The sequence below is a fragment of the Bubalus kerabau genome, chromosome 1, assembly GCF_029407905.1.
Source record: "Bubalus kerabau isolate K-KA32 ecotype Philippines breed swamp buffalo chromosome 1, PCC_UOA_SB_1v2, whole genome shotgun sequence".
NCBI classification, from domain to species: domain Eukaryota; kingdom Metazoa; phylum Chordata; class Mammalia; order Artiodactyla; family Bovidae; genus Bubalus; species Bubalus kerabau.
In genome coordinates this window covers 16,994,858-17,022,839 of record NC_073624.1, presented here as the reverse complement: position 1 = coordinate 17,022,839, position 27,982 = coordinate 16,994,858, and the positions used below count along the sequence as shown (strand labels likewise).

At 40.1% G+C, this 27,982-nt stretch overlaps 1 protein-coding gene across 1 annotated transcript in view; it reads right to left on the bottom strand.

Moving 5' to 3' along the window:
- Nucleotides 1-27,982, bottom strand: part of LOC129644144 (antigen WC1.1-like) — a 91,594-nt gene that overhangs the window by 47,490 nt on the left and 16,122 nt on the right. The window contains exons 5-13 of the mRNA XM_055569596.1: nucleotides 25,496-25,588; nucleotides 25,104-25,418; nucleotides 23,673-23,987; nucleotides 18,448-18,762; nucleotides 14,226-14,534; nucleotides 13,824-14,132; nucleotides 7,119-7,211; nucleotides 6,728-7,042; nucleotides 5,293-5,607 (exon numbers count right to left, since the gene is read on the bottom strand). Of these exons, the coding sequence (XP_055425571.1) occupies nucleotides 5,293-5,607; nucleotides 6,728-7,042; nucleotides 7,119-7,211; nucleotides 13,824-14,132; nucleotides 14,226-14,534; nucleotides 18,448-18,762; nucleotides 23,673-23,987; nucleotides 25,104-25,418; nucleotides 25,496-25,588 (2,379 nt within the window). The remainder of the gene's footprint in view (nucleotides 1-5,292; nucleotides 5,608-6,727; nucleotides 7,043-7,118; nucleotides 7,212-13,823; nucleotides 14,133-14,225; nucleotides 14,535-18,447; nucleotides 18,763-23,672; nucleotides 23,988-25,103; nucleotides 25,419-25,495; nucleotides 25,589-27,982) is intronic.

Sequence of the window (27,982 nt, the reverse complement as noted above, 5' to 3'; positions counted from 1 at the left end):
CCAGGTCTCCCACACTGCAGGCAGTTTCTTTGCTGTCTGAGCCACCAGAAAAGCCCATAGTTTTGGTTAGGAATCTCTTAAAAAGAAAGTATACAGGAAAGACTTAGTAGAATTCTGAGAAGATATATGGACACATAAATGTACACATTGAGTAAGCCAGAAATTTTTGCAATAGTTAAAAAAAGCCTACTGAGAACAATTTGTATTGAGAAGATGCAGAAATAATAAACAAAAGACTGAAAATATATACAAAAGAACTGAAGCTGAGAGAAATATAAATTCAAAAAAACAGAAGGGTAAATAGTACCTGTCATAAAGTATCAATATTTTTATATTCTTTCCAAATCATCCTATCAAAACTCCTACCCACTCTATGCAGAGAACCTCTGAGAAAACAATGGCAGGACCTCTGTGAGTGGGTTGCTCATTTTCATGGTCAAAGATTTTACCACCTCTCAATTCACAGGGTTTAATTGTAGGGAAAATATCATCAATAAAAGGTCTCACAGTTTAATGCCTCTTTGGCCTTCAAATGAAAAAGACAAAGAGATGATCAAAGAGAGGCAAGGAAGGGAGTGAGCCTCTGCTTTTGAAGTATCTGATCCCACATTCTCTTAGCTATGGGTTTCAGGCAACATCCAGCATACCATTCAAGGTGCACCTGAATGGGGTGTGTGTGTTTGTGTATGTGGAGGGGGAGGGAAGGAAAAAGAGAAACAGAGAGAGAAATGTTGAAGGAATAAGGTGCTATGGTTTAACTATTTGTCCCCTTCTCCAACATTTATTTATTTCATTCAAAATTTACTGCTGAAATCTCAGTTCCCAGTGTAACAGTATTTAGTGGTGGAGCCTTCTCAAACTCTTCCATAAACAGAAGAAAAGATCACTTCCAAATTCATTTTATGAAGCCAACATCAGTCTGATACCAAAGCCAGATAAGGACACCATGAGAAAAGAAAATTACAGGCTAATACTCTGATAAGTACAGATGCAAAAATCGTCAACAAAATATTAGAAAACTGAATTTGACGATACACTAAAAGAATTATACACCATGATCAAGTGATATTTGTTCCAAGGATGCAAGGATAGTTCGACATTCACAAATTAATCAATGTGATACACCAAATAAACAAAATGAAGGTAAAAATCATATCCTCAAAGGATGCAGAAAAAGTGTTTGACAAATTCAACATCCACTTACAGGAAAAACTCTTTACAAAGTAGGTATAGAAGGATTGGATCACAACATAATTAAGGCCATATGAAAAGTACGCAGCTAACATCATACTTGACTGTAAAAAACCAAAAGCTTTTCCTCTGAAATTAGACACAAGACAAAAATGTCTCCTCTCACCACTTTTATTCAACTTAGTTTTGGTAGTCCTATCCAGATCCATCAGGCAATAAAAAGAAAATCAAGACATCCAAATCTGAAAGGAAGAGGCAAAACTGACACTATTTGCAGATTGAAAAGTGAAAGTGTTAGTCACTCAGTCGTGTCTGACTCTTCACAACCCCAAGGACTGCAGCCTGCCAGGCTCCTCCGTCCACTGGGACTCTCCAGGCAAGAATACTGGAGTGGGTTGCTATTCCTTCCTCCAGGGGATTTTCCTGACCCAGGGACTGAACCCGGGTCTCTTGCATTGCAGACAGATTCTTTACCATCAGAGTCATGAGGAAAGAAACCCCCTTACATGATACTCTATGTAGAAAACACTAAAGACTTCAGCAAAAATATGAGAACTAATACACTCAGTAAAGCTGTAGAAGAAAAATCTGTATACAAAAATCATATGCATTTCTTTACACTAACAACAAACTGCTATAAAAGAAACTGAGAAAACAATTCTACTTGCATTTGCATGAAAATGAATAAAATGTCTAGGAATAAATTTAACCAAGGAGGTGAAAGACCTGCACACTGAAAAATAAACACATTGATGAAAGATACTGAAGATGACTCAAACAAAGGGAAAGATATTCTGTGCTCATGGATTGGAAGATCTAATATTATTAATATGGCCATACTATCCAAAGCATCTACAGATTCACTGCAATCCTTATCAAAATTCCAATGGAAATTTTCACAGATACAGAAGAAACAATCCTAAAATTTGCATGGAACCACAAAAGACACTCAATACCAAAGCAATCTTGAGAAAGAATAACAAAACTGGAGGTGTCATGCTTCTTGATTTCAAACTATATTACAAAGCTATATTAATCAAAACAGTATGTCATCAGTATAAAAATGAACACAGAGATCAATGGAACAGAATAGAGTCCATAAATAAACCCGCATTTCTATGGTCAATTAATTTATGACAAAGAAGCCAAGAATATACAGCGGGAAAAGGAGAGTGTTTTCAGTAAATGACATTGGGAAAACTGGACAGCCACATGCAAAAAATGAAACTGGACCACTATCTTACACCATTCACAAAAATTAACTCAAAATAGATTAAAGACTTGATCACAAGTCCTGAAGCCATAAAATTTCTACAGGAAAAAACAGAAAATAAAATCCTTGACACCAGTCTTTGTGATGACTTTTTGGATTTGACACCAAAAGCAAAGGGGACAAGAGTAAAAACAAGCAATTGTGATGACATAAGGCTAAAAAGCTTCTGCCCAGTTAAGGAAGCCATCAACAAGGTGAAAAGGCAACCTATGGAATTGGAGAAAATATTTGCATATTATATTTCTGGTAAGGATTATTATCCAAAACACACAAGGAACTCATACAACTCAGCAGCAAAAAACAAACAATCTGATTTTTTAAAAATGGGCAGAGAACCTGAATAGACACTTTTTTAAAGAATACATACAACTTGCCAACAGGTACATGAAAACGTGCTCAACACTATTAATCATCAGAAAATACAAATCAAAACCACAATGAGGTATGACCTCATATCCTCTAGAAAGGCTTTTATCCAAAAGAAGAAATAACAGGAGTTGAGGAGAATGTGAAGAGACAGGAAAGCTTTTGCACAGTTAGAGGGAATGTAAGTTGATGCAGCCCCTATGGAAACAGTATTGAGGTGCATCAAAAATTAAAAACAGAACCGCCGTATGATTTAGGAATTTCACTTTGGAGTATTTATCTGAAGGAAACAAAAACACTAACTTGAAAACCCAATGTTCACTGCAGCAACATATGTTCAGTTGCTAGGTTGTGTCTGACTCTTTGTAACCCCATGGACTGCAGCATGCCAGGCTCCTCTGTCCTTCACTAACTCCCAAAGTTTGCTCAAATTCATGTCCACTGAACTGGTGATGCTATCTAACTATCTCGTCCTCTGTGGCCCCCTTCTTCTTTTGCCTTCAATCTTTCCCACCATCAGGGTCTTTTCCAATGAGTCAGCTCTTCTCATCAGGTGGCCTAAGTATTGGAGCTTCAGCTTCAGCATCAGTCCTTCCAATGAATATTCAGGGTTGATTTCCTTTAGGATTGATTGGTTTGATCTCCTTGCTGCCCAAAGGACTCTCAATTCAATTGTGGCATCCAATCACCACAATTCAAAAGAATCAACTCTTTTTAGCTTCTTCTATAACCCGGCTCTCACATCCAGAGATGACTACTGGGAAAAATATAGCTTTGACCATATGGACCTTTGTCAGCAAAGTGATGTCTCTGCTTTTTAATACTCTGTCTAGCTTTGTCACAGAGGAACAAGCCTCTTTTAATCTCATGGCTACAGTCACCATCAGCAGTGATTTGGGAGTCCAAGAAAAGAAAATCTGTCACTGTTTCCACTTTCTCCCCTTTTATTTGCCATGAAGTGCTGATGATCTTAGGTTTTAGAATGTTGAGCTGTAAGCCAGCTTTTTCACTCTCCTCTTACACCCTCAATGAGAGGCTCTTTAGTTCCTCTTGGCTTTCTGCCATTAGAGTGGTATCATCTGTGTATCTGAGGTTGTTGATATTTCTCACAGCAGTCTTGATTCCAGCTTGTGATTCATCCAGCCTGGCATTTCCTATGATGTTCTCTGCGTATAAGTTAAATAAACAGGGTGACAATATACAGCCTTGATGAACTCTTTTTCCAATTTGGAGCCAGTCGGTTGTTTCATGTCCAGTTCCAACTGCTGCTTTTTGTCTATATACAGGTTTCTCAGGAGGCAGGTAAGGTGCCCTGGTATTCTCATCTCTTTAAGAATTTTCCACAGTTCATTGTGATCCACATGGTCAAAGGCTTTATGTAGTCAATCAAGCAGATGTTTTTCTGGAATTCTCTGGCTTACTCTATGATCCAACAAATGTTGGCAATTTGATCTCTGGTTTATCTGCCTTTTCTAAACTCAGATTGTACATCTCGGAAGTTCTCATTCACTTACTGCTCAAGCCTAGCTTGAAAGACTTTGAGCATAACTTTGCTAGCATGTAAAATGAGCACAGTTGTGAGGTAGTTTGACCATTCATTGGCATTGGCCTTCTTTGAGATTGAAATGAAAACTGACCTTCTCCAGTCCTGTGGCCACTGATGAATCTTCCAAATTTGCAGATGTATTGACTGCAGCACTTTAACAGTATTACCTTTTAGTATTTTATAGCAATATATATGAGTCAAACAATGTAAGTCTTCACTGATGAATGGATAAAGAAAATGTAATATAGACTTATATCCACCCATAAAAAAGAAGAAAATCTTGCCAGTTTCAACAACATGGATGTACCTCGAGGGCATTATGCTAAGTGAAACAAATCAGACAGAGAAAGAAAAATGCCATATAATCTCATTTATATGTGTAATATTAAAACAAAAAGCAAGTTCAGAGATGCTGAGTACTTCGTGGCTGCCAGAGGTGGGGGATTTGGTGTAGGCAAAGGTAATCAAAAGGTATAAATTTGAATTATAAAATTAATAGGTGAAGAGATATAACATACAGCATGGTGCTATAGTGAATACTGTATTGTCTATTTGAAAGATGGCAAGAAAATACTTCTTAAACATTCTCATCATGTAAGAAAAATTTTTAACTATATATATGGATCTATATATGTGGATCCATATATATAGATATAACTAGACTTACTGTAGTGATCATTTATCAATACACACAAACATATAAGCATTATGTTGAACACAGCAAAAAATATAATGTTGTATCAATTATATCAATTAAAAATTTTTCATAAATCAAGTTTGGAACATGTAGATTAAGCTCCATCCAAACTTCATTTTATAAACTCAACTTAAACCCATCACTTAGATTTTAAAATATCAAATCTCACTAACAACATCCTACAGGGTTGGGACAGACACAGAAACAGACATAAGTCACCTTCACACGAGATGTAGGCTTCCTCCTTTGGAGAGCATGAACTGTATTTCCATGGGCCAGAAGGACACTGCCAGAGAGAGGTATCAGTTTTCCGACACTGAATTAAATCTACCCACCGGGGTCTAGAACCTTCCCTGAGACCAACAGAGGTGTTGAGACTTCCACTGTCCCCACAGCCAAGCTGTCTGCAGATAATGGACACGGTGACATCATCCATGGGGCTGCGGCAGACACTGCCCCAGGTCCCGTTGTAGAAAACTTCCAGCCACCCAGCACACTGCTGGTCCTCGCTCACCATCCTGAGGGCCAGGAACTCTAAGATAGAAAGAGAGGAGACAGGACACAGTGAGCACCACACTCAGTGCTCTGGGTTTTCCTCTCTCCCCAAAATTGTGAACATTCATCTGTGACCCAGCTGAGGAAGCAAATCCATTAGATGACCAGAGTGAAACTTGTCTCCTTTTCACCTGACTTTGTCCATTTGTGTCTGTCTTTCTAAATATTTCTACCACCATGATGTAGTGGATATGAACTGAGAAAAGACCAACCTGGACACCTGCAGGGAGAGGGAGCTGACTCCTGCTTCCTGACAAAACATCTAAAAGAGTGTATGAAAGGGGTGTGATGTGAACACTGTGGAGGCAGATGGAATAATGGACCCACAGATGTCTACATGGAACCTGTGTCTATGTTTCCTTATCTGGCAAAAGGGACTTTACATATGTGATTATGGTATGGTGCTTGGGATGGTAAGAGTAACCTGAAATATGGCAGATTAACCACCTGAACACGGTCTAATCACATTCTTAGACTCACTATCCTTTAAAGTGGAATCCTTTTCCTCGTTCTGGTTAGAGGGAGATGTGAATATGGATAATGGTTAGAGAGGTGGAGCATTGCCGGTCTGATGATGAACAGAATAGGGTTATGAGTGAAGGAAGGCAGGCAGTTTCTAGAAGCTTGAAAAGACAGGAAACAGATTCTTTCCCAGAGGCTCAGAAGTGATGTGGCCCTGCTGAAACTTTTATCACAATCCAGTGAGATCCCTGCTGGACATCTATTCTACAGAAGTGTAAGGAAATAAATATGTTGTTTTAAACCATTAACAATGTAGCAATTTGTTATAGAACAAGCAAAAACTAGCACAGTGGCTTTAAGACTTCTCTACTATATGTACCAGAAGGGTGAGCCCTGATTTCAAGAAAATCTGTGAGAAAAGGCTCTGCCAGGAAACACTACTGAGAAGAAAGGACTAGAATCTCAGCTGCTGCAGTAGGCAGTGAAAGCACCTCGTCTTCACCTCTGTTGGAAACACAGGCTTCAGGGGAGGAAGCCTCCTTCTCTGGTCCTTTCAGCATCTCTCCCTCAGGGCTCAAACCCCCGTTCTCCTGGGCCCCACCCCTGCCCCAAACTGTGGACAGTGTGCAGCACAGACCTGAGCAGATGACCCCGGCGTCCTCCTTGTGTCTACAGTCGTGCCGCCCCCAGCCCCGGGAAGGGCACGTCCACACCTGGGACTCATTTCCAGCACAGTTCAGGTCGTCCAGCCAGATAGACCCTGATCCTGCCCCAAAGTGGGCAGACCCCATGGCATTAAGGGCTTCTCCACAGCCCAGCTGCCTGCACACCACGCGGGCATCGTCCAGGTCCCAGCCGTCATCACAGATGGTGCCCCAGGAGCCCTGGTCAAAGATCTCCACTCTCCCGGCGCAGTGACCGCCCCCGTCCACCAGGCGGAGCTGTCTGCTGTCTGAGGAGAGAGAAATGGGACAATGGGGCGTCGACCTGGAGAATAAAAAGGGTCTTCTGTCCTGTAGGACACTCACCTGAGCAGTAGGGGGCGCTCTCCTCTGAGGCCGCAGATCCTGCTGGTTCAGACACAAAGTGGTCGCACTGGGGCAGCACCTGGGTCTGGTTTCCTGAAGAAACAGCGATGATTAGAGGGTTGGGAAGGTTAAAGCACAGGAAAGTCAATTAAACTAAATAATTTTTAGGAGGGGAGGGAAGTTTGGGGGGAAATGGATACATGTATGTGTATGGCCGAGTCCCTGGATGTTCACCTGAAACCATAACAACTTTGTTAATCGGCTATACCCCAAGACAAAGTAAAAAGTTCAAAAGAAAAAAAATAAATAATGACCTAGTGATGGAGCTGAGATGAAAGCTGGAACATACTGGCAAAGTTCCATTAATCTTCGTGTTCCCTTTCTCCATGAAGAGCCCTGGTCCTGACAATGGCACGATTCTTAAAACAACACCCAGGACTGATCTCCTTCAGAATGGATTGGTTGGATCTCCTTGCAGTCCAAGGGACTCTCAAGAGTCTTCTCCAACACCACAGTTCAAAAGCATCAATTCTTTGGTGTTCAGCTTTCTTCACAGGCCAAATCTCACACCCATACATGACTACTGGAAAAACCATAGCCTTGACTAGATGAACCTTTGTTGGCAAAGTAATGTCTCTGCTTTTGAATATGCTATCTAGGTGGGTAATAACCCTCCTTCCAAGGAGTAAGTATCTTTTAATTTCATGTCTGCAATCACCATCCTCAGTGGTTTGGAGCCCCAAAAAATAAACTCTAACACTGTTTCCACTGTTTCCACATCTATTTCCCATGAAGTGATGGGACCAGAGGCCATGATCTTAGTTTTCTGAATGTTGAGTTTAATCTACCCCTAAATAGAAGAAGCAAAACAAAAGCCTTTCTGTAGGAGTTGTACAATTATTTCTCTACAATGTTTGTGATTTTAAAAATACTTATATAAAAGAGATCTCATGGAAAACCAGAGCAAAAAGAAACATTAAAAAATTTCCCAGGGTATTTGGCTCTTAAAGTTACCTGACAAAGAATTTATTTTATTTCATTTATTAATTTTTTAGTATAATTGCTTTACAATGTTGTGGTAGCTTCTGCTGTACAGAAAATTTAGTAAGTTATACATATACATGTGGGCCTCCCAGGTGACTCAGTGGTAAAGAATCTGCCTGCCAAACAGGAGACTGGGGTTCCATCCCTGGGTTGGGAAGAGCCTTTGGAGAAAAAAATGGCAATCTACTCCAGTATTCTTGCCTGAGAAATCCTATGGACAAAGGAGCATGGCAGTCCATGAGGTCACAAAAGAGTCAGACACAACTCAGTGACTAAACAACAACAACTCTATCTATCTATCTATCTATTTATATCTATCTATATATATATATATATATATATATATATCCCCTCTTTCTTGGATTTACTTCCTATTTAGGTCACCACAGAACACTGGGTAGAGTTCCCTGTGCTATAAAAAGGTTATTATTTATCTATGTATATGTGCATGCATGCTAAGACACTTCAGTAGTGTCTGACTCTGTCAGTAGTGTCTGACTCTGGATTGTAGCCCATCAGGCTCCATGTCTATGAGATTCTCCAAGCAATATCTATTTTGTACTTAGTATCAATAGTGTAGGGCTTCTGAGTCTGGTGGCTCAGACAGTAAAGAATCCACTTGCAATGTGGGAGACCTGGCCTTGATCCTTGGGTTGGAATGTCCCCTGCAGGAGGGCATGGCAACCCACAGTAGTTGTACCAATTTACATACTCATATATAGGAGGATTCCCTTTACTGCACATTCTCTCCAGCATTTATTTGTGGATTTTTTTAATATTAGACATTCTAACTGGTGTAAAGTGTTACCTGCCTGTAGTTTTGACTTGCATCTCTCTAATAATTAGTGATGTTGTATTTGTTAGCCATCTGTATGTCTGGAAAAAATGTCTATTTAGGCCTTTTTCCCATCTTTTCATTGGATTGTTTGGTTTGTTGATATTGAGTTGTTTGTGTATTTTGAAGATTAATCCCTTGTTAATTACTTCATTTGCAAATATTTTCTCCCATTCTGAGAGTTGTCTTTTTGTTCTGTTTATGGTTTCCTTTGATATGTAAAAGCTTTTAAGTTTAATTAGGTCCTATTTTTTTATTTTTGTTTTTATTTTCTTTAGGAGGTTGATCAAAAAAGATCTTGTTGCAACTTATGTCAAAGAATGTTCTGCCTATGTTTTCCTCTAAGAGTTTTCTAGTCTGACAGAGAATTTAAATAGCCATGATTAAAGTGCACAAAGAATTAATTAACATGATGTGTATCTTGGCAGAGAAATGATAACAAAAACAAATGAAAATTCTACAGCTGAAAAAGTTAACAGCTGAAATTAAGAACTAGAGAATGAGTGTATCAGCACATTAGATCAACATAAAGTGGAAATAGTAAAATGGAAAATCAGAGGATAAATATTCCTCTATTCAGAAATGCTGGTCCTATGGTAAGTGCCTGGTTAATAATGCTATATAACAAAATTTCCCCCAAAACTTAGTAGTTGAAGGAATTTATTTTTTTAATTTTGCTTATGATTTCCTGGGTCAATAATTTGGGAAAGACTCAACTTGGCAGTTCCATCTTTGGGGTTTCTCATGTGGTTGCATTTAGATGTCATCTGGGACTGACATCTCTAAAGGTTTGACTGAACTGTGGTTATGTAAGGAAATCCCAGAAGTACTTTTGTTGTTGTTAGGAGGGAAGGATAAAGGAGCATCATGTCTGCAACCTAATCCAGAAAGATTTTACACACTCAGGGAAAAACAGGGCAGGAGGGGAACAAATAAGGAGAGAAAGGGAAAGCTAAAGCAAGAGAGGGAGAGAAAAGAAAGAAAGAAGGATTAAAGCAAAATACTAATCTAACATTTGGGGAATCCAGGTAAAGTTCAGAGACAATTCATTCCTAGAAAACCTTCACTAAAGGAAATATAATAACATCAAACCCATAAAATGCCTAGGAGAAAACCTAGTTAAAGATGTGCAAAACATCAGAGAGAAATTCAAGACCTAACTGAATGAAAGGATATATTTTGTCAGTGAATTGGGAAACTCAATGTTGTCAAAGTCAGTCATTCTCAAATTTATATACAGATTAAATCTAACCTCAGTCAAATTCCCTTGTGCTTTTGTTTGTCTGAAACATGACAAGCTCATTCAAAATTTATGTTGCTGTTGTTCAGTCACTTAGTCGTGTCTGACTCTTTGTGACCCCAAGGACTGCAGCACACCAGGCTTCCCTGTCCATCACCAACTCCTGGAGCTTGCTCAAACTCATGTCCTCTGAGTCAGTGATGCCATCCAACCATCTCATCCTCTGTCATCCCCTTCTCCTCCTGCCTTCAGTCTTTCCTAGCATCAGGGTCTTTTCTGGTGAGTCAGCTCTTCGCATCAGGTGGCCAAAGTATTTGAGCTTCAGCTCAAAAATGTATACAAAATATAAAAACCAAGGCTGACCAAAGCAGTTGGGAAGAAAAGCAACAACATAACTTCTTTAAATTAAAGTTACCCAGACTTACTACGTCTGCTTAGTCAATCAGTCATGTCCAACTCTTTGTGACCCAATAGACTATAGCCCACCAGGCTCCTCTGTCCATGGGGATTCTCCAGGCAAGAATACTGGAGTGGGTTGTCATGCCCTTCTCCAGGAAATCTTCCCAACCCAGGGATCAAGCCCAGGTCTCCCGCCTTGCAGGAAGATTCTTTACTCTCTGCGACACCAGGGAAGGTTCAAGACTTACTATAAAATTACAATAATTAAGAAAATGTGGTACAGGTGCAAGGAGAGACAAAGGATACAGTGGAACTGAATAGAGAGTATAAAAAATGTATTCAGACATATGTGCCCTTTTGCTTATCACAAAGGTGGCACTGCAGTGGGGAATAGTCTTTTCAGAAAAAGATTTTGAGTCAACTGGATGCCCATATGAAAACAGGATATTCGACCCTTATCCTACACAGATGTCAATCCTAGAAGCAATGTACAATTATACGCAAAAAACAAAAAGTAATTACACTTCTGTGAGATACTCTCAGAGAACATTTTTGTAATTTTGGAGTAGACAAAGTTCATTTAAAAAGAATATAAGGAGTTCTAGGGACTGGATCAATGGACTGGCTCAAAACTGAGAGAGAAGTATGTCAAGGCTGTATATTGTCACTCTGCTTATTTAATTTATATGCAGAGTACATCATGCAAAATGCTGGGCTGGATGAAGCACAAACTGGAGTCAGGATTTCTGGGAGAAATATCAATAACCTCAGATACGCAGATGACACCACCTTTATGGCAGAAAGTGAGCAGAAATTAAAGAGCCTCTTTTTTAATTTATTTTTAATTTTTTTATTATTGTTATTTTTTTTTACTTTACAATATTGTATTGATTTTGCCATACATCATGAAACTGAAAGAGGAGAGTGAAAATGTTGGTTTAAAACTCAACATTCAAAAAACTAATATCATGGCATCTGGTCCCATCATTTTATGGCAAAAAGATGGGGAAACAGGGACAGACTTTATTTTCTTGGGTTCCAAAATCACTGCAGATTATGTCTACAGCCATGAAATTAAAAGATTCTTGCTGCTTGGAAGAAAAGCTATGACCAACCTAGTCAACATATTAAAAAGCAGAGACATTACTGACAAAGGCCCATCTAGTCAAAGCTATGATTTTTCCAGTAATCATGTATGGATGTGAGAGTTGGACCATAAAGAAAGCTGAATGCTGAGTAATTGATGCTTTTGAACTGTGGTGGTGGAGAAGACTCTTGACAGTGGTCCAATCAGTCTATCCTAAAGGAAATCAGTCCTGAATATTCATTGGAAAAACTGATGCTGAAGCTGAAGCTCCAATACTTTGGCCACATGATGGGAAGAACTGACTCATTGGAAAAGACCCTGAAGCTGAGAAAGATTGAAGGCAGGAGGAGAAGGGGACGACAGAGAATCAGATTACTGGATGGTTTCAACCGACTCAATGGATATGAGCTTGAGCAAGCTCCAGGAGATGGTGAAGGACAGAAAAGCTTGGCATGCTGCAGTCAATGGGGTTGCAGAGTCAGACATGACTGAGTGATTGAACCGAACTGACTGACTGAAAGAGCACTACATGTACAGAAAAAAAGTTGATAAGTCAAACCTAAGATGAGTAACTTGGCTCATTGAAGTACAGCATACCATTAAGAAAATAAAAATATAAGACCAAGAATTAAACACACAAAAATCATAATAAATACTTTTGTCAAAAGTCATCATCATGGTAATTTGCACCATTGTATTTGTAATAGTCAAGAACTGGAAATAAACTCAAATCTCTGCCATTAGTTGAATGGTTCAACACATGGTCATGTGATCATTCAAAGGAATACTCTATAATAATAAAAGTGAATGAAATGTTGCCATAAACAACATCATGAGTGAGTCTCAAACACAGTTTGAAGTCAAAGAAATTAGACACAAAAGAAAACATACTGTATGATTTTATATAAAGTTCAAAAACTGAGAAAATATTCTATGGCAGTACCAGTCTTAGGTAAGCAGTCTTCCCTGGAGAGGAGGAGGACACAGCTATTGGGAGGCGATAGTGATTCTGTGGTGCTGTGAATGTTTTCTTTGTAGATCTGGATTGGAGAACATGATCTAGGTATACACTTATTGTTTGCACTTTGTTCTCTATTATTATCCTTAAATAATAAGGTTTCATAAAAAATATTTGTCTAGGTGTTTCTTTCCCTGACATAGCACTTCTTAGCATTTCTTAGCACTTCTTTCCCCTGAAAAAAATGAGTGAACAATGAGAATGCTATGGAGCAGGACCTTACAGAACCTTCTCAGGACAGACCACCCTCATGTCCTCCACCTGCCTCTGTTTGTAAAAAAAAAACTAGCTAAAGAATAAATTTGATCACATAAATGAAAAAAAAAATCAGAAAAAAAGGAAAACAGTCAAATAGTACAAAATAGTACTAGTTTAGCCCTAAACAAATTCAAGGACCTTTAGTTCCTTCTTATGGGCTATAGATAACATTCTGAGCCATATCTTTTGAGCTCTTTTGCAGATACTAAAATCCCAAACAGGTGGTAGCAATAAATTACATGATGACCAGACTAGTGGGGAGCCAGCTCCTTCTCCAGGGGATTTTCCCAACCCAGGGATCAAACCCAAGACTCTTGCATTGCAGGCAGGTTCTTTACCATCTGAGCCAACAAGGAAGTTCATAATCTTCATCTTACACAATTCCAAGATCGGCCTCAAGGAAATGGGAACAAACCAACGCTAGAACTGATGATTAACTGTAATTCAAACAATAAAGGTGACACTGACCAGATCTATTTCAAGATGATTGTCGGGGCTAGCTGTGCTATTCTGCAGGTAACCTGTCCCCTACTTCCACCTGTGCACTCCTGATTAGCAAGGAGGAGCTGGTTCTTTGGTACATTAGTCCTCTGTCTCCCCAGAATGGCTGGTTTCCTCAATAAAGCTGTCTTTAATTTTACCGAACACTTGTCTCTCAGTGTTGGATTCTTGAGTAGTGAGCAGCTGAAACTAGAGTTCAGTAACAAGATTAAACATTTCACTACAGAATATCTTTCTTTTTAAGCCTGTTTTCCCTTACTCTCTGTTCTGGGGACATTTCACTCCAGGAGCATCCTAAGTATTGTAGCCCTTCCCTGCCTTACCTGAGCAGATCACAGAGGCCGTGTTGCCTTGGGAACAGTCAGGAACACCCAGGGTAGTCACAGGACATTTCCATAGGAAGGACTCAGTCCCTGAGCAGTGAAATCGGGCTTTCCAGAGTTGATCACTTCCTTCTGCTCTGTTTGGGGTGGAGATGGCGACTCCACAGCCGAGCTGATGACAGACAACATTGGCATTGGCCAGACTCCAGTGGGAGGCACAGAGCGCTCTCCATTGTCCAGAAATGTTCATCTCCACCTGACCCTCACACTTAGAGGAGCCGTTTGTCATGAGCCGGACATCTGTGTACACTGATAGAAACAGACAGGATTTCAGAAAAATCGTATTTATTTTTTAGCTTGAAGTGAGTGTACACAGTGGCTAAATCCTGACATGCATCTCACCTGAACAGACAACCTGAACAGCTCCACTGTGGTGACAAGTGCCCGCTGGACAGGGCACTCTGGGACAGAACTGGAGCTCAGGCTCCTCCCCCTCACACCTGAACTCTTCAGCCCAGACCCGGGCATTGGACTCTCTGAAGGGCACATGTCCCAGGACAGACACAGCCTTGCCACACCCCAGCTCTGCACAGATGACCTGGGCAGTGCGGAGTGTGAAGTTCCCATCAGACACTGGGATCCAGGCTTCTCCAGAATGCACTTCTACTCGCCCTGAGCAGGGTCCATCCCCTCCAGCCAGACGCAAAAATCCTAAGAGAAACAAAGAACAAACCCAGTGACTGTTCATGAAACTGGCTTGACAATTGGAAACAACACCTCACAGGCAATGGTGGGAAAGCTTTTTCCAGCAGTGGAATAAGAGGGGATAAGAAGAGAGAATTTGACTGTCGTTGTCAAATTGCATTTCCATGAGCAAGTTTCTGAAGAGATATCCAGAAGGATTGCAGGGTCAGTTTGGAATGGCTGAATCCTGAGAATATATAGTGGTTAGGAATGTTAATTCTTATCTGGGGGGCTAGAAACTACAAAGGCCCAAAGAAACTGCACAGTGGTAGACATTCAAACTTGAGTGCATAGCTGAACTAACTGAGAGTGAAAGAAGATCATGGGATTCGAGAGGTCAGAGGCCTAAGAGCCAGAGAAGTTTAGAAGGCCATCCTGAAATTTCTGGGGCTAGAATTTTGGGCAGTTTTCTCTGAGCCAGTATTCAAGTCACCGGGGATGGGAACATCATGCGGGCTGGATCTGAGTGCAGGCATTAGGTCACAATTAGGTAACCTAATTGTGAAAGAAGTTGTTCACAGATAAGTTTGGAAGTGATGAAATCTCAGAGAGTCATAGGAGAGGGAGGGAATGATCCTAGCCATCTTTCTTAAAAACCTAGGATGTATGAACACACCTCAGAGAAAGTAAAGTCTCAGTGGGATTATGCAAGACAACTGAGTTAGTTGATTACTTCATCCTAGACATGAGATTCTTAGCAAATGTGAAGGAGTGATGACAATTTAATGTATTCTAACCCTATCTATATGCCTACTGCATATTCCTTTCCTATTTGGATTTCTGAGATAAGAAGCCAGCAAGCTACGAAAAAGGAGAGTGAGAGGAAGATAGCAGACAGCAAGCAAGCCATATATATTTTAGAGATTTCTAAATTGTAAAAGCCTCAATAATGATGAAACATAGATTTGGAAACCAAATACTTGTTCAACAAGATTTTAACACCTTTTATCCCCTGGACTGCTCCCATTTGCCGCCTAACACTGCTACCCTTTCCCAATTCCCCCAATGCAGAAAAGAAGAAATGATCTTAAGAGCTACAAATAGATGGAAAGGACACTCCAAAAGGGAAGAACTTCTGTAGGGAGTGAGGTGGGGTGAGTGGTAGGTTAAATGGGGAGTGGATAGGATATGGGAGAGAGACCAAAGAAAAGACTCATGATCATGATTTCATCCTTCAGGGACCATATTTGGACAGAGAAAAGGTAATCCAATGGGAAAAAAAACCTGCAAATCATAAAGAACAATTTTTAAAATAATTTTCCTGGTTTCTGTGTGTGCTCATGGTTATGTACGTAATGGTGGAATTTGTCCTGGTAAAGGACTCTGATTGCATAAGTATGTGAACTTTGAACTCTCAAAAAGAATGATGTAACAATAAAAATCTACTACAGAGAGCAGGAGAGAACAGAAAAGACACCACAGAAATTAAAGAATTGAAGGATTAGCTTGACCACTGATATGATAATGAATGATGAGGGAGAGGATGATCTGTTTGCCTTTTATTATTTATCCACTTCCATCTCCCCAGAGAGGCCCAGGTTAGGACCCCTAGCCTCCTCTGGCTGGGAGTTTGGGTCACAGGCTACACATTCTAATTAAAGCATTTTTATTTAACTGGTTGTTTTGTTGCTCAGTCACTCAGTCATGTCCAACTCTTTGTGACCCCATGGACTGCAGCACTCCAGTCTTCCCTGTCTTCACTATCTCCCTGAGTTTACTCAAACTCATGTCCGTTGAGTCAGTGATGCCATCCAACCATCTCATCCTCTGTTGTCCCCTTCTTCTCCAGTCTTCAATCTTTCCCAGCCTCAGGGTCTTTTGCAATAAGTCATTTCTTCTTATCATGTGGCCAAAGTATTGGAGCTTCAGCTTCAGCATACATCCTTCCAATGAGTTACTCAGAGTTGATTTCCTTTAGGATTGATTGATTTGATCTCCTTGCTGTCCAAGGGACTCTCCAGAGTCTTCTCCAGCACCACAGTTCAAAAGCATCAATTCTTCAGCGCTTAGTCTTTTTTATGATCCAACTCTCACATCCATACATAACTACCGGAAAAATAAACATAGCTTTGACTATATGGACATATGTCACAAAGTAATGTCTCTGCTTTTCAATATGCTGTACAGGTTTGTCATAGCTTTTCTTCCAAGGAGCAAGCGTCTTTTAATTTCATGGCTGCAGTCACAGTCTGCAGTGATTTTGGAGCCCAAGAAAATAAGTCTGTTGCTATTTCCATTTTTTCCTCATCTCTTAGCCATGAAGTGATGGGACTGGATGCCATGATATTAGTTTTTTGAATGTGGAGTTTCAAGCCAGGTTTTTCACTCTTCTCTTCCACTTTCATCACGAGGCTCTCCTCTATTCCTCTTTACTTTCTGCTATTAGGGTGGTGTCATCTGCATGGCTGGATGGCATCACTGACTTGATGGACATGAGTCTGAGTGAACTCCGGGAGTTAGTGATGGACAGGGAGGCCTGGCGTGCTGTGATTCATGGGGTCGCAAAGAGTTGGACAGGACTGAGTGACTGATCTGATCTGATCTGATCTGCATATATGAGGTTATTGATATTGTTATATTAATTCTATGAGATTAAAAATTTAGAAAGAACAAGAAAAAAGTATTTCTTGTATTCTGTTTTATATACCCTGATACATGGGAAATATTCAAATATATGCTGAATACTCAATAAAGTCTTATACATATCAGGATAGAGACTTCTGAGATGTAGCATATCTTTTTCATTTTCTACTTGATTTTAAAATTTACATGGAAAAATAAGTGTGTGATAATTCCAAGAAAATTATTAAATAGAAGGCCAATGTGAGTAAAGATATTAAATATAGTAAAGACATATCCTTGTCTGGCCTCTTGCTGTGTACACATCCTGTGTCCTTAGACACATGTAGCATCCTTCACACCACACCTGGCCCCTCAGTGCTGCTCAGAGAACCTCATGGTTACCTTCATCAGCTCCCATTGCCATTCGCCTTCCTCCCAGCTACTATAAAACCTTTTCCACTTTGTCCACTTACTCCAAATAAGCCCCCAAATGCAATTCTTATATTATTGAGGCCATCAGATATAAACTTTATAAGCTCTTAACATAAAACACAGAAATTCAAGTTTTATTACCTCCACCTTTGACTTGCCAGTGCATGGCTAAGTGTTCCTCCAAAGTTTGCATTTATACAGATGTTTTAAAGGAAAAATTGGAGAGAGAGACTTTTCTAGTAACAATGGAAGAATATATGACTCAGAGCATTTCATCAACAATTCTCTACCATCAAAGAACTATAAACATTTATGTCTAAATTTGCAAAGGAAACTTGAAATCTGTCACAAATCCATAAGAATCTCTGATCTGTTAAATGATAACCCTTGTAGGGATACCCTCTATACATGTAAATGATATCCTCCTATAGTAGGAGTAGCCTCCACTCATACTAACCTAGTGCAAAATAATGTCTCACACTGTTTGTATAGAAACAACTCCATCCAGGAAAGTACATCCTCATTTTTTGTCCTTCCCTCTCATAGCCTTCCTATGCAAAGGGAGTGTGTATGTGGCTGTTAGCAAATGTTTCACTTTTACAAAAAGTGAATTATGAAAAGAAAATTATGAGGATTTATTTTAACTGGGAGAATAAATAAAGCTATTTTAGTGTCAGGTAAGACCACTGGAGAAGAAAAGAATAGCAGAGACTTGTAAGAGGAAAGTATATGAAGCTCATTGCTCACAGCTACAGGGCACTCACGGAGGATGGGTAGTTGTCTCAGCCCTCTCTAGCCCACTCATCCCCTATTGTCCCTCTGATCAGACACCAGCTTTCTTGGAACTTTCCATTCTCTCAGCTGGTGGGCAATGAACTGACCATACCTGAGCAGATGACTCCTGCATCCCGGCTATGATCGCAGTAGTGCTTCCCCCAGTCCCGGGAAGGGCACCTCCACACGTGGGACTCCTTTCCTGTGCACCTCACGTTGTCCAGCCAAATGGGCCCTGATCCCGCCCCAAAGGAAGAAGAGAGAGTGGCATCGAGGGCTTTTCCACAGCCCAGCTGTCTGCACACCACGCGGGCATCGTCCAGGTCCCAGCTGTAATCACAGATGGTGCCCCAGGAGCCCTGGTTAAGGATCTCCACTCTCCCGGCGCAGTGACCGCCCCCGTCCACCAGGCGGATCTGTCTGCTGTCTGAGGAGAGAGAAATGGGACACGGGGCGTTGACCTGGAGAATGAGAAGGGTCTTCTGTCCTGTGGGACCCTCACCCGAGCAGTAGGAGGCGCTCTCCTCTGAGGCTGCAGACCCTGCTGGTTCTGCTATAGAGTCTTTGCACTCGTGCAGAAGGCAATGGCAACCCACTCCAGTACTCTTGCCTGGACAATCCCATGGACAGAGGAGCCTGGTAGGCTGCAGTCCATGGGGTCGCTAAGAGTCGGACACGACTGAAGCGACTTGGCAGCAGCAACAGCAGCATTGCACTGGGGCAGCAGCTGGGTCTGGTTTCTTATAGCAGTGGCAAGAGAATTAATAAGGTTGAAAAGTAGGAGGAAAGGTTAAAACAAAAAAGTAGGTAAATAAAGGTTAAATAATGTCTATCAGTGCTGCACTTTAAGTAAATAATGAAGTAGAGTGTTAAACCCAAAATTTTCCACTTCCAGGGAGAATGGAGTTCACAGCAGGCCAATGTGTCTTGCTGGGTCTTTCTGGATACAACTTTAAAAGCTGGAAACTATTTTTTAAGAAACAGTAAATGTATTCGACATTTGTTAACACAACATGGACTAAATATGCTAAAATTCTAAAGAGTGGAGATTATTTCAATGTTAGTCCGGGATCTATGGCTTCTTTTTCTCTGTGGGAATTTGCCAATTCATTGCATAATTTAATGATTCAGAATCCGGGCTCGGACAAGCAGAGGACTACTGTTGTGACAGGAAGCAGCATAATCTGGGGGCTACCTGGTGCTGGAGACAAAACTCGAGTCTTGAGAGCCTCTCTCACACAGCAGCTTTTCCCCTCAAATATTTGCCCAGTATATAAGCTGTGAAGGGCAGGAAGCTAGAGAACTATATAAAAAGACTTGGAAAGCAGAGTCTTTTTCATTATTTTGGGTACTTAGCTACCAAAGAATATAGGCTCTGAACTGAAATCTCTGAAGGCCTATGTCACAGGGACAGAGAAATCAGAGGTGGACTGAGTGCTACCAAAACTGCAACCCATACAGTTACAGCTCAGTTTTAGGTTATATTTAGATGTTTGAGTGAGACACACCCCTTCCCCCTACCTGCCTAGGAAAACAAAGGGTAAATCCTTTCAGGTGTTAGAAAATGTATCAGGAGTATCTTACTTTTTCATATATAATTTATAGCATTCAATAAAAAAATGACATGACATTTGACAAGCTAGGATAACATGACAAATGACCAAAGTGAAAAAAGATAAGAAAATGCAGAGACACCTATGAAAGAAATGCAGGATTTAGCAGATAAGGATTTTAACTACAATCAATGTATTTATGGGAAAAGAGAGAAGGAGAGAATAAACAGGTAAAAAGATGAAAAATAACAAATAATCATAAATAAATAAAAATATCTAAGGAACTATTGCCAACCTAAAATAAAATATCTAGGTTTAAAAAGTGAATGAATAATTTAAAAGAATTTTATATAGAACTTAGAATATAGTGATTTAGAGGAGTCCTAAAAATGAGAGATGAGAAAGACAAGAAAGAGGAGGAGGAGAGGGAGAAGAGATACAGAGACAGAGAGACAGAACTGCAGAAGTAATATCTGATGATATACCAATAGAGAACTTTTTAAAAAAATAAATGAAGGAGTCAACCGGAAAAAGGAAAATCTGGAATAATAACAGATTTATTTAATACAAAGGAGGAAAAATAAGGAGACAAAAAGGAATATAAAGCAGGTGGATCAATTAAAAATAAATGGCAGATACCAACACATTAATATCAGTAATTGCATTTACAGTAAATGGATTAAGATAAAACAAAATTGACACAAATGTTACTTGCAAAATGCCCACCTTATATTATGAAAGCAAAGAATGGTTGAAAGTAAAATGATGGAAAAAATGTATTAACTGTAACAAAACTGGAGTAGCTATATCAATGTCCCAGAAAGTAGACTTTAAGCCAAGATACACTAATTGAATTAAAGAGGGAATTTTCATGATTATAATGAGATGCACCTTTAATAAAGATATTTTAGACAAGAAAATTCAAGAATGGTAACAGAACATAACTTTGAAACATACTTGACAGAGTGAAAAGAAGAAATAGACAAAATCACAATCAAAATGGGGATTACTACTGAATCTTTTTCAATATCATGCACACCAAACATACAAAAAACAAAGAATACAGTAGATGTACAACAACATAATCAGCACATTTAACTAAGTAACACGGAGAGCAATTCACCCAACAATGCAAGAGTTCACATTACTGTAAATGCACTAGGAACTTTTATCAAAATGACCATATAATAGGACAAAATCTTTCACTCTTTGAATTCACACAGAATATTTACTCTGGCCACAGTGGAATAAAATTAAGAACTAATTAAGAACTAATAAGAAAATATTTATATGTTTCTATTTGGGGAAATTCAGCAAGATCCTTCCAAAAGCCACATGAGTCTGGGAATAAATTTAAAACTTATAAAATATTGTGAAATAATGATAATAAACACAAAATAATGGTATGATAAATTCTTCTAATGAAACTCAAGTAGTGCCTAAGGGAAATTTATACCCTAGATTTAGAGAAGAGGAAAGACTGAAAGCAAAAAAATGTAAGCTTCCAATTAAGAAACTAGATGAGAAAGTCAACAATGTAGAATGTTGGGGTTAATTTAAAAAGGACCAAAAATTAATGGAAAAGAAGGTAAGCATAAGGTATAAAATATAGAAGAAAACCCTTTAAACGTGGCTCATTGAAAATTGATGAACACTGAGCAATACTAATGCAGAGCAGAGAGAAAATGAAGTTGACAATACCAAGAATGAAAAGGGACATCAGTATAAATCATACAGATATTTTGGTCATAGTTTTTGTGCTGGTGTTTGTTTGTGTTTTGGCTGTGCTGTTGCTCATGGGATCATAGTTCCCAGGTCAGGGATTGAACCTGGACCCATGACAGTGAAAGCCCAGAGATTTAACCCCTGGAGTACATAGCTTTATTAGTACAATTTATACATTTAATGTGGATAAGTACACATAAAGTGTCAATTTCTCCACAGCCTTGCCAACACTAAGTGTCTTTAAAAAAAAAAAAAAAACAGTCATTCTGACATGTGTGAGATGATATCTTTGTGGTTTTAATTTACATTTCCCTGATGATTGACAATGTCAAGCATTTTTTTATATACCTATTGCCATTTGTATGTCTTCTTTAGAGAAATGTCTATTGAAGCCCTTGGCCAATTTTTTAATTGAGTTATTAGGTTTTAAGTTTGTTGGGTTTTTTTTCTCTTAAGTTATAGGAGTTCCTTATTATTTTTGGAAAATTAATACCTTATAAAATTTGCGCTAGCTTGCTTTTTCACTCTGTTGATCTTTCATTTGGTTTGAAGAAGCTTTTTAGTTTGCTATATCCCCACTTGTCTATTTTTGCTTTGTTGCCTGTACTTTTGATGTCATATCCATGAACTCATGAGACAATGCGCTTTTATTTTGTGATGGAGCTAAGATATCATATATCTAAAATGTAATTCCTCTCTGGTGATGATGTTTCACCATCACACATAGTAAAATAAATTCAGATAAATACATAAATTTTAAATTAGGTTTTGAATATTCTTTAGTGGAACTATTAAATTGTTTGCAGAAAATAAAACTTGATTCAATGTTATTTTGAGATGAAGAATGGCGTTTGAAACATTGCACTAAAGGCAGAAGTCAAAAAAGTAAAACATTACAGATTTGATCACATAACTCACCCATACACATACACAATCTTAAAAATATATGTAAAATATGGGGAAAATCTTACAAAAATATTTAAGAAAAACAGTAAGTGATGTTTGTTTATAAAGAGTTCCTATGAATAAGAAATTTTAAAACATTCTAGAGAAAAAATATTGTCATGAAAGATATCTTAAGACAGTAATATAGGAAAGAAGAAAATATTTTTGTATATAGTGTTCGTGAAAGTCACTTAGTCATGTCCAACTCTTTGCGACCCCATGGAGTATACAGTCCATGGAATTCTCCAGACGAGAATACTGGAGTGGGTTGCCATTACCTTCTCCAGGGGGTCTTCCCAACCCAGGGATCAAACCCAGGTCTCCCACATTGCAGGCAGATTCTTTACCAGCTGAGTCACAAGGGAAGCCCAAGAATACTGTAGTGAGTAGCCTATCCTTCTCCAGCGGATTTTCCAGACTCAGGAATCAAACCAGGGTCTCCTGCATGGCAGGCAGATTCTTTACCAGTTGACCTACCAGGGAAGCCCTCATGTGGATAAAAAACCATGATGCTATGAAGAAAATAATACTCTCTTTTAAAATTATTTACTTGGTTGTGCTGGGTCTTAGTTGCAGCATGCAAATTCTTACTTGTGGGATCATAAGAGAAAAAAATTGTAACTGCATGTGGTGATGGATATTATTGTATGTGTGGTGATTTACCAATATGTACAAATACATAAACACTATGTTTTACACTTAGAACTAATATAATGTTACAAGAATTATGTCTCAATTAAAAATTTTAACAAACAGGGTTGGAATATGTGGATTAAATTAGTTTCATTCTTACCTCATTTAAGCTTCTCTGATGGCTCAGACAGTAAAGAATCTGACTGCAGTGTAGGAGACCCGATTTTCATACCTGGGTCAGGATGATCCCCAGAAGAAGGGAATGGTAACCCATTCCAGCATTCTTGCCTGGAGAATCCCATTGACAGAGGAGCCTGGCGGGCTACAGTCCACATGGTCGCAAAGAGCACAACTGAGCAACTACCTTTTTCACTTTATATCATTTTGTGGACCCAAATTAAACTCATCACTTAGATTTTAAAATATCAAATCTCACTGCATCCTACAGGGTTGGGACAGACACACAGAAATAGTAAGTCACCTGCACACGAGATATAGGTTTCCTCCTTTGGAGAGCATGAAGTGTAATTCCAAGGGTCAGAAGAACACTGCCAGAGAGAGGTGTCAGTTTTCTGACAGCGGATTCCATCCACCCACTGGGGTCTAGAACCTTCCCTGAGACCAACAGAAGAGTTGAGGGTTCCACTGTCCCCACAGCCAAGCTGTCTGCAGATCACGGACACAGTGATGTCTTCCATGGGGCTGCGGCAAACACTACCCCAGGTCCCGTTGTAGAAAACTTCCAGCCACCCAGCACACTGCTGGTCCTCACTCACCATCCTGAGGGCCAGGAACTCTAAGGTTGAAAGAGGAGGAGACAGGACAAAGTGAAAATTTTGCTGGATGTTCTAGGTTTTCCTTTCTTCTAGAAATGGTGAACATTCATCTCTGATCTTGTTCAAGAGATACCCACTAGATGACAAGACTGACATCACCTCCCTTTTAACTGCCTTTGTCCACTTGTGTCTCTCTTTCTATTTCTACCACAATGGTGTAGTGGATACGAACTGAGAGGAAGACCAAACTTCATGGATGCTAGTCAGAAAGGGGCAGCTGAATCCTGCTTCCTGAGGAAATCTTTAAAGAATATGTCAAAGGGATGTGATGTGGATATTAGGGAGATAGGGATAATAATTAATCCCAAAATGTAAATGTCCACATCCCAATCTTTGCAACCTGTGAATATGTTACCATACCTGACAAGAGGGATTTACAGATGTGATTAAGGTAAGGACCTTGGGATGGTGAGATGATGTATTAACAATATGAGCCCAGTCTAATCACATCCTTAGACCCACTATCCTTAAATGTGGAATACTTTTCTTAGCTCTGGCTAGAAACAGAGATGGGATTATGGATGATGCTTGAAGGCCTGCAGCATTGCTGGTCTGTTAATGAATGAAGGGTGCTGTGAAGGAAGGAATGTAGGTGGTTTCAAGAAGTTTGAAAAGGCAAGAAATAGATTCTCCCCTAGAGGCACAAAAGTGATGGGGCCCTGCTGAAGCCTTGATCCCAGCCCAGTGAGATCCATGCTGGACATCTAAGCCAGAGAAGAGTAAGGAAATAAATATATGCTGTTTTAAACCACTAATTGGTAAATTGTTAGGGAAGCAAACAGAAACTAGTACCGTGGGTTTAATTTTTTTGTATGTAACTGGAGAGAGAGCCCTGCTTTCAAGAAAAACTGTAAAAAATGGCTCTGCCAGGAAACACTGCTGAGAAGAAAGGACCAGAACCTCAGCTGCTGCAGAAGAAAGTGAAAGCACCTCGTCTTCACGTCTGCTGGAAAGACAGGCTTCATGGGAGGTAGCCTCCTTCTCTGGTCCTTTCAGCATCTCTCCCTCAGCGCTGAGACCCCCGTCCTCCAGGGCCCAACCCCTCTCCCAGCCTGTGGACAGTGTGCAGCGCAGACCTGAGCAGATGACCCCCGCATCCTGCTTGTGTCTGCAGTCGTGCCGCCCCCAGCCCCGGGAAGGGCACCTCCACACGTGGGACTCCTTTCCTGTGCAGTTCAGGTCGTCCAGCCAGATGGGCCCTGATCCTGCCCCGAAGTGAGCAGACCCCGTGGCATTGAGGGCTTGTCCACAGCCCAGCTGCCTGCACACCACGTGGGCATCCTCCAGGTCCCAGCCGTCACCACAGACGGTGCCCCAGGAGCCCTGGTCAAGGATCTCCACTCTCCCGGCGCAGGGACTGGCTCCACCCACCACGCGGAGCTGTCTGCTGTCTGAAGAGAGAGAAATGGAACAATGGGGCGGTGACCCCACGGGTTGAGAAGGGTCTTCTGTCTTGTGGGACCCTTACCTGAGCAGTAGGGGGCGCTCTCCACTGAGGCTGCAGAGCCTGGGGGTTCTGCCATAGAGTCATTGCACTGGGGCAGCACCTGGGTCTGGTTTCCTGAAGAAACAACAATGATCAGAAGTCTGGAACGGTTGAAGAACAGGAAACTGAATTAAGGAAAATAATGACCTACTGATGGAGCCTAAGATGAAGGCTGTGACCCTGCAGTAAAGTTATCATACTCTTAGTGTTCACCTTCTCCCTGGAGAGTTCTGCTTCTGACAGTACTGCAATTTCTGTTTTAACCCAAGTGTTGCTGTAAGAATGAGTTAAGTAAATTGTATCCCTAAATTTATCCCTGTGCTGTGCTTAGTTGCTCAGTCATGTCCGACTCTTTGTAACCCCTTGGACTGTAGCCCACCAGATTTTTCAGGCAAGAATATTGGAGTGAGTTGCCAAGCCCTCCTCCAGGGGATCTTCCCAACCCAGGGATCAAACCCAGGTCTCCCACACTGCAGGCGGATTTTTTACCATCTGACCCACCAGGGAAGCCCAAATCTATCCCTAAGTAAAAGCAAAACAAAATTCTTTCTGAAGGATTTCTACAAGTTCTTTCATGTGTATCTTTAAAACAAACACTTATATAAAATGGATCTCATGAGAAATGGAAAGGGAAAAGGAGACATCAGAAAGAATTTCCCAGGGTTTTCAGCTGCTAGAGTTACCTGATGAGAATATATATAGCCATGGTTAAAGTGCTTATGGAATTGACAAAATGTGTGTCTTTGCAGAGAAATGATAACCAAAACCAAATACTTCTAGAGCTGAAAAACTTGTTAGCTGCAATTAAGAACTAAAGAATAAGTGTAGCCACACATTAGCTCAACATAAACTAGAAACATCAAAATGCAAAATCAGAGGATATTCTTCAATTAATTCAGGTCACATAGCAAGAGTTCTGGTTATATTGTTGTATGGCAGTTTTTCCAAAAAACTTGGTTCACTTCAGTTCAGACTCTCAGTCATGTCCAACTCTTTGTGACCCAATTAACTGCAGCTTGCCAGGCTTCCCTGTTCATCACCAACTTCTGGAGCTTGCTCAAACTCATGTCCATCAAATCGGTGATGCCATCCAACCATCTCATCCTCTGTCATCCCCTTTTCCTCCTGCCCTCAATCTTTCCCAGCATCAGGGTCTTTTCCAATGAGTCAGCTCTTCTCATCAGGTGGCCAAAGTATTGAAGATTCAGCTTCAGTATCAGTCCTTCCAATGAATATTCAGGACTAATTTCCATTAGAATCCACTGGTTTGATCTCCTTGCAGTCCAGGGGACTCTCAAGAGTCTTCTCCAACACCACAGTTCAAAAGCATCAATTCTTCAGTGCTCAACTTTCTTTATGGTCCAACTCTCACATCCATACATAACTACTGGAAAAAATCACAGATTTGACTAGATGGACCTTTGTCAGCAAAGTAATGTCTCTGCTTTTTAATATGCTGACTAGGTTGTTCATAGCTTTTCTTCCAAGGAGCAAGCATCACTTAATTTCATGTCTGCAGTCACCATCTGCAGTGATTTTGGAGCCCAAGAAAATAGTCTGTCACTGTTTCCATTGTTTCCCCATCTATTTGCCATGAAATGATAGGACCGGATACCATGATCTTTGTTTTTTGAATGTTGAGTTTTAAGCCAGCGTTTTCACTCTCCTCTTTCACTTTCATCAAGAGGCTCTTCAGTTCCTGTTTGCTTTCTGCCATAAAGGTGGTGTCATCAGCATATCTGAGATTATTGATATTTCTCCTGACAATCTTGATTGCAGCTTGTGTTTCATCCAGTCCAGCATTTCACTTGATGTACTCTGAGTACAAGTTCAATAAGCAGTGTGACTATATACAGTCTTGACGTACTCCTTTCCCAATTTGGAAACGGTCTGTTGTTCCATGTCCAATTCTAACTGTTGCTTCTTGACCTGCACATAGATTTATCAGGAGGCAGATAGGTGGTCTAGTATTTCCATTTCTTTAAGAATTTTCCACACATTGTTGTGATCCACAAAGTCAAAGATTTGGCATAGTCAATAAAGCAGAAGTAGAGGTTTTTCTGGAACTCTTTTGCTTTTTCTGTGATCCAACGGATGTTGGCAATTTGATCAATATGAAAAGATAAAACTTAGTAGCTGAAGAAAAAAATATGTACTTAATTTTGCTTATGACTTTGGGTCATTAATCAGAAAAAAACTCAGTTTGGCAGTCTTTCAGTGGGGTCTTTCAGTGCTGCAATTAGATGTCACCTGGAGCTGAAGTCATTTAAAGACTTGCCTGAACTCTGGTTCTGTAAGGAAATTCCCAGAAAAGTTCTAAGGATAAAGGAACATCATGTCTTCAGCTGAATTCAGAAAGAATTTACATATTCAGGAAGAAATGAGGCAGAAGGGGAACAGAGAAGGAAGGACACACACAGATTAAAGCAAAATATTGATATTAACATTTAGAAACCCACATAAAGTTCA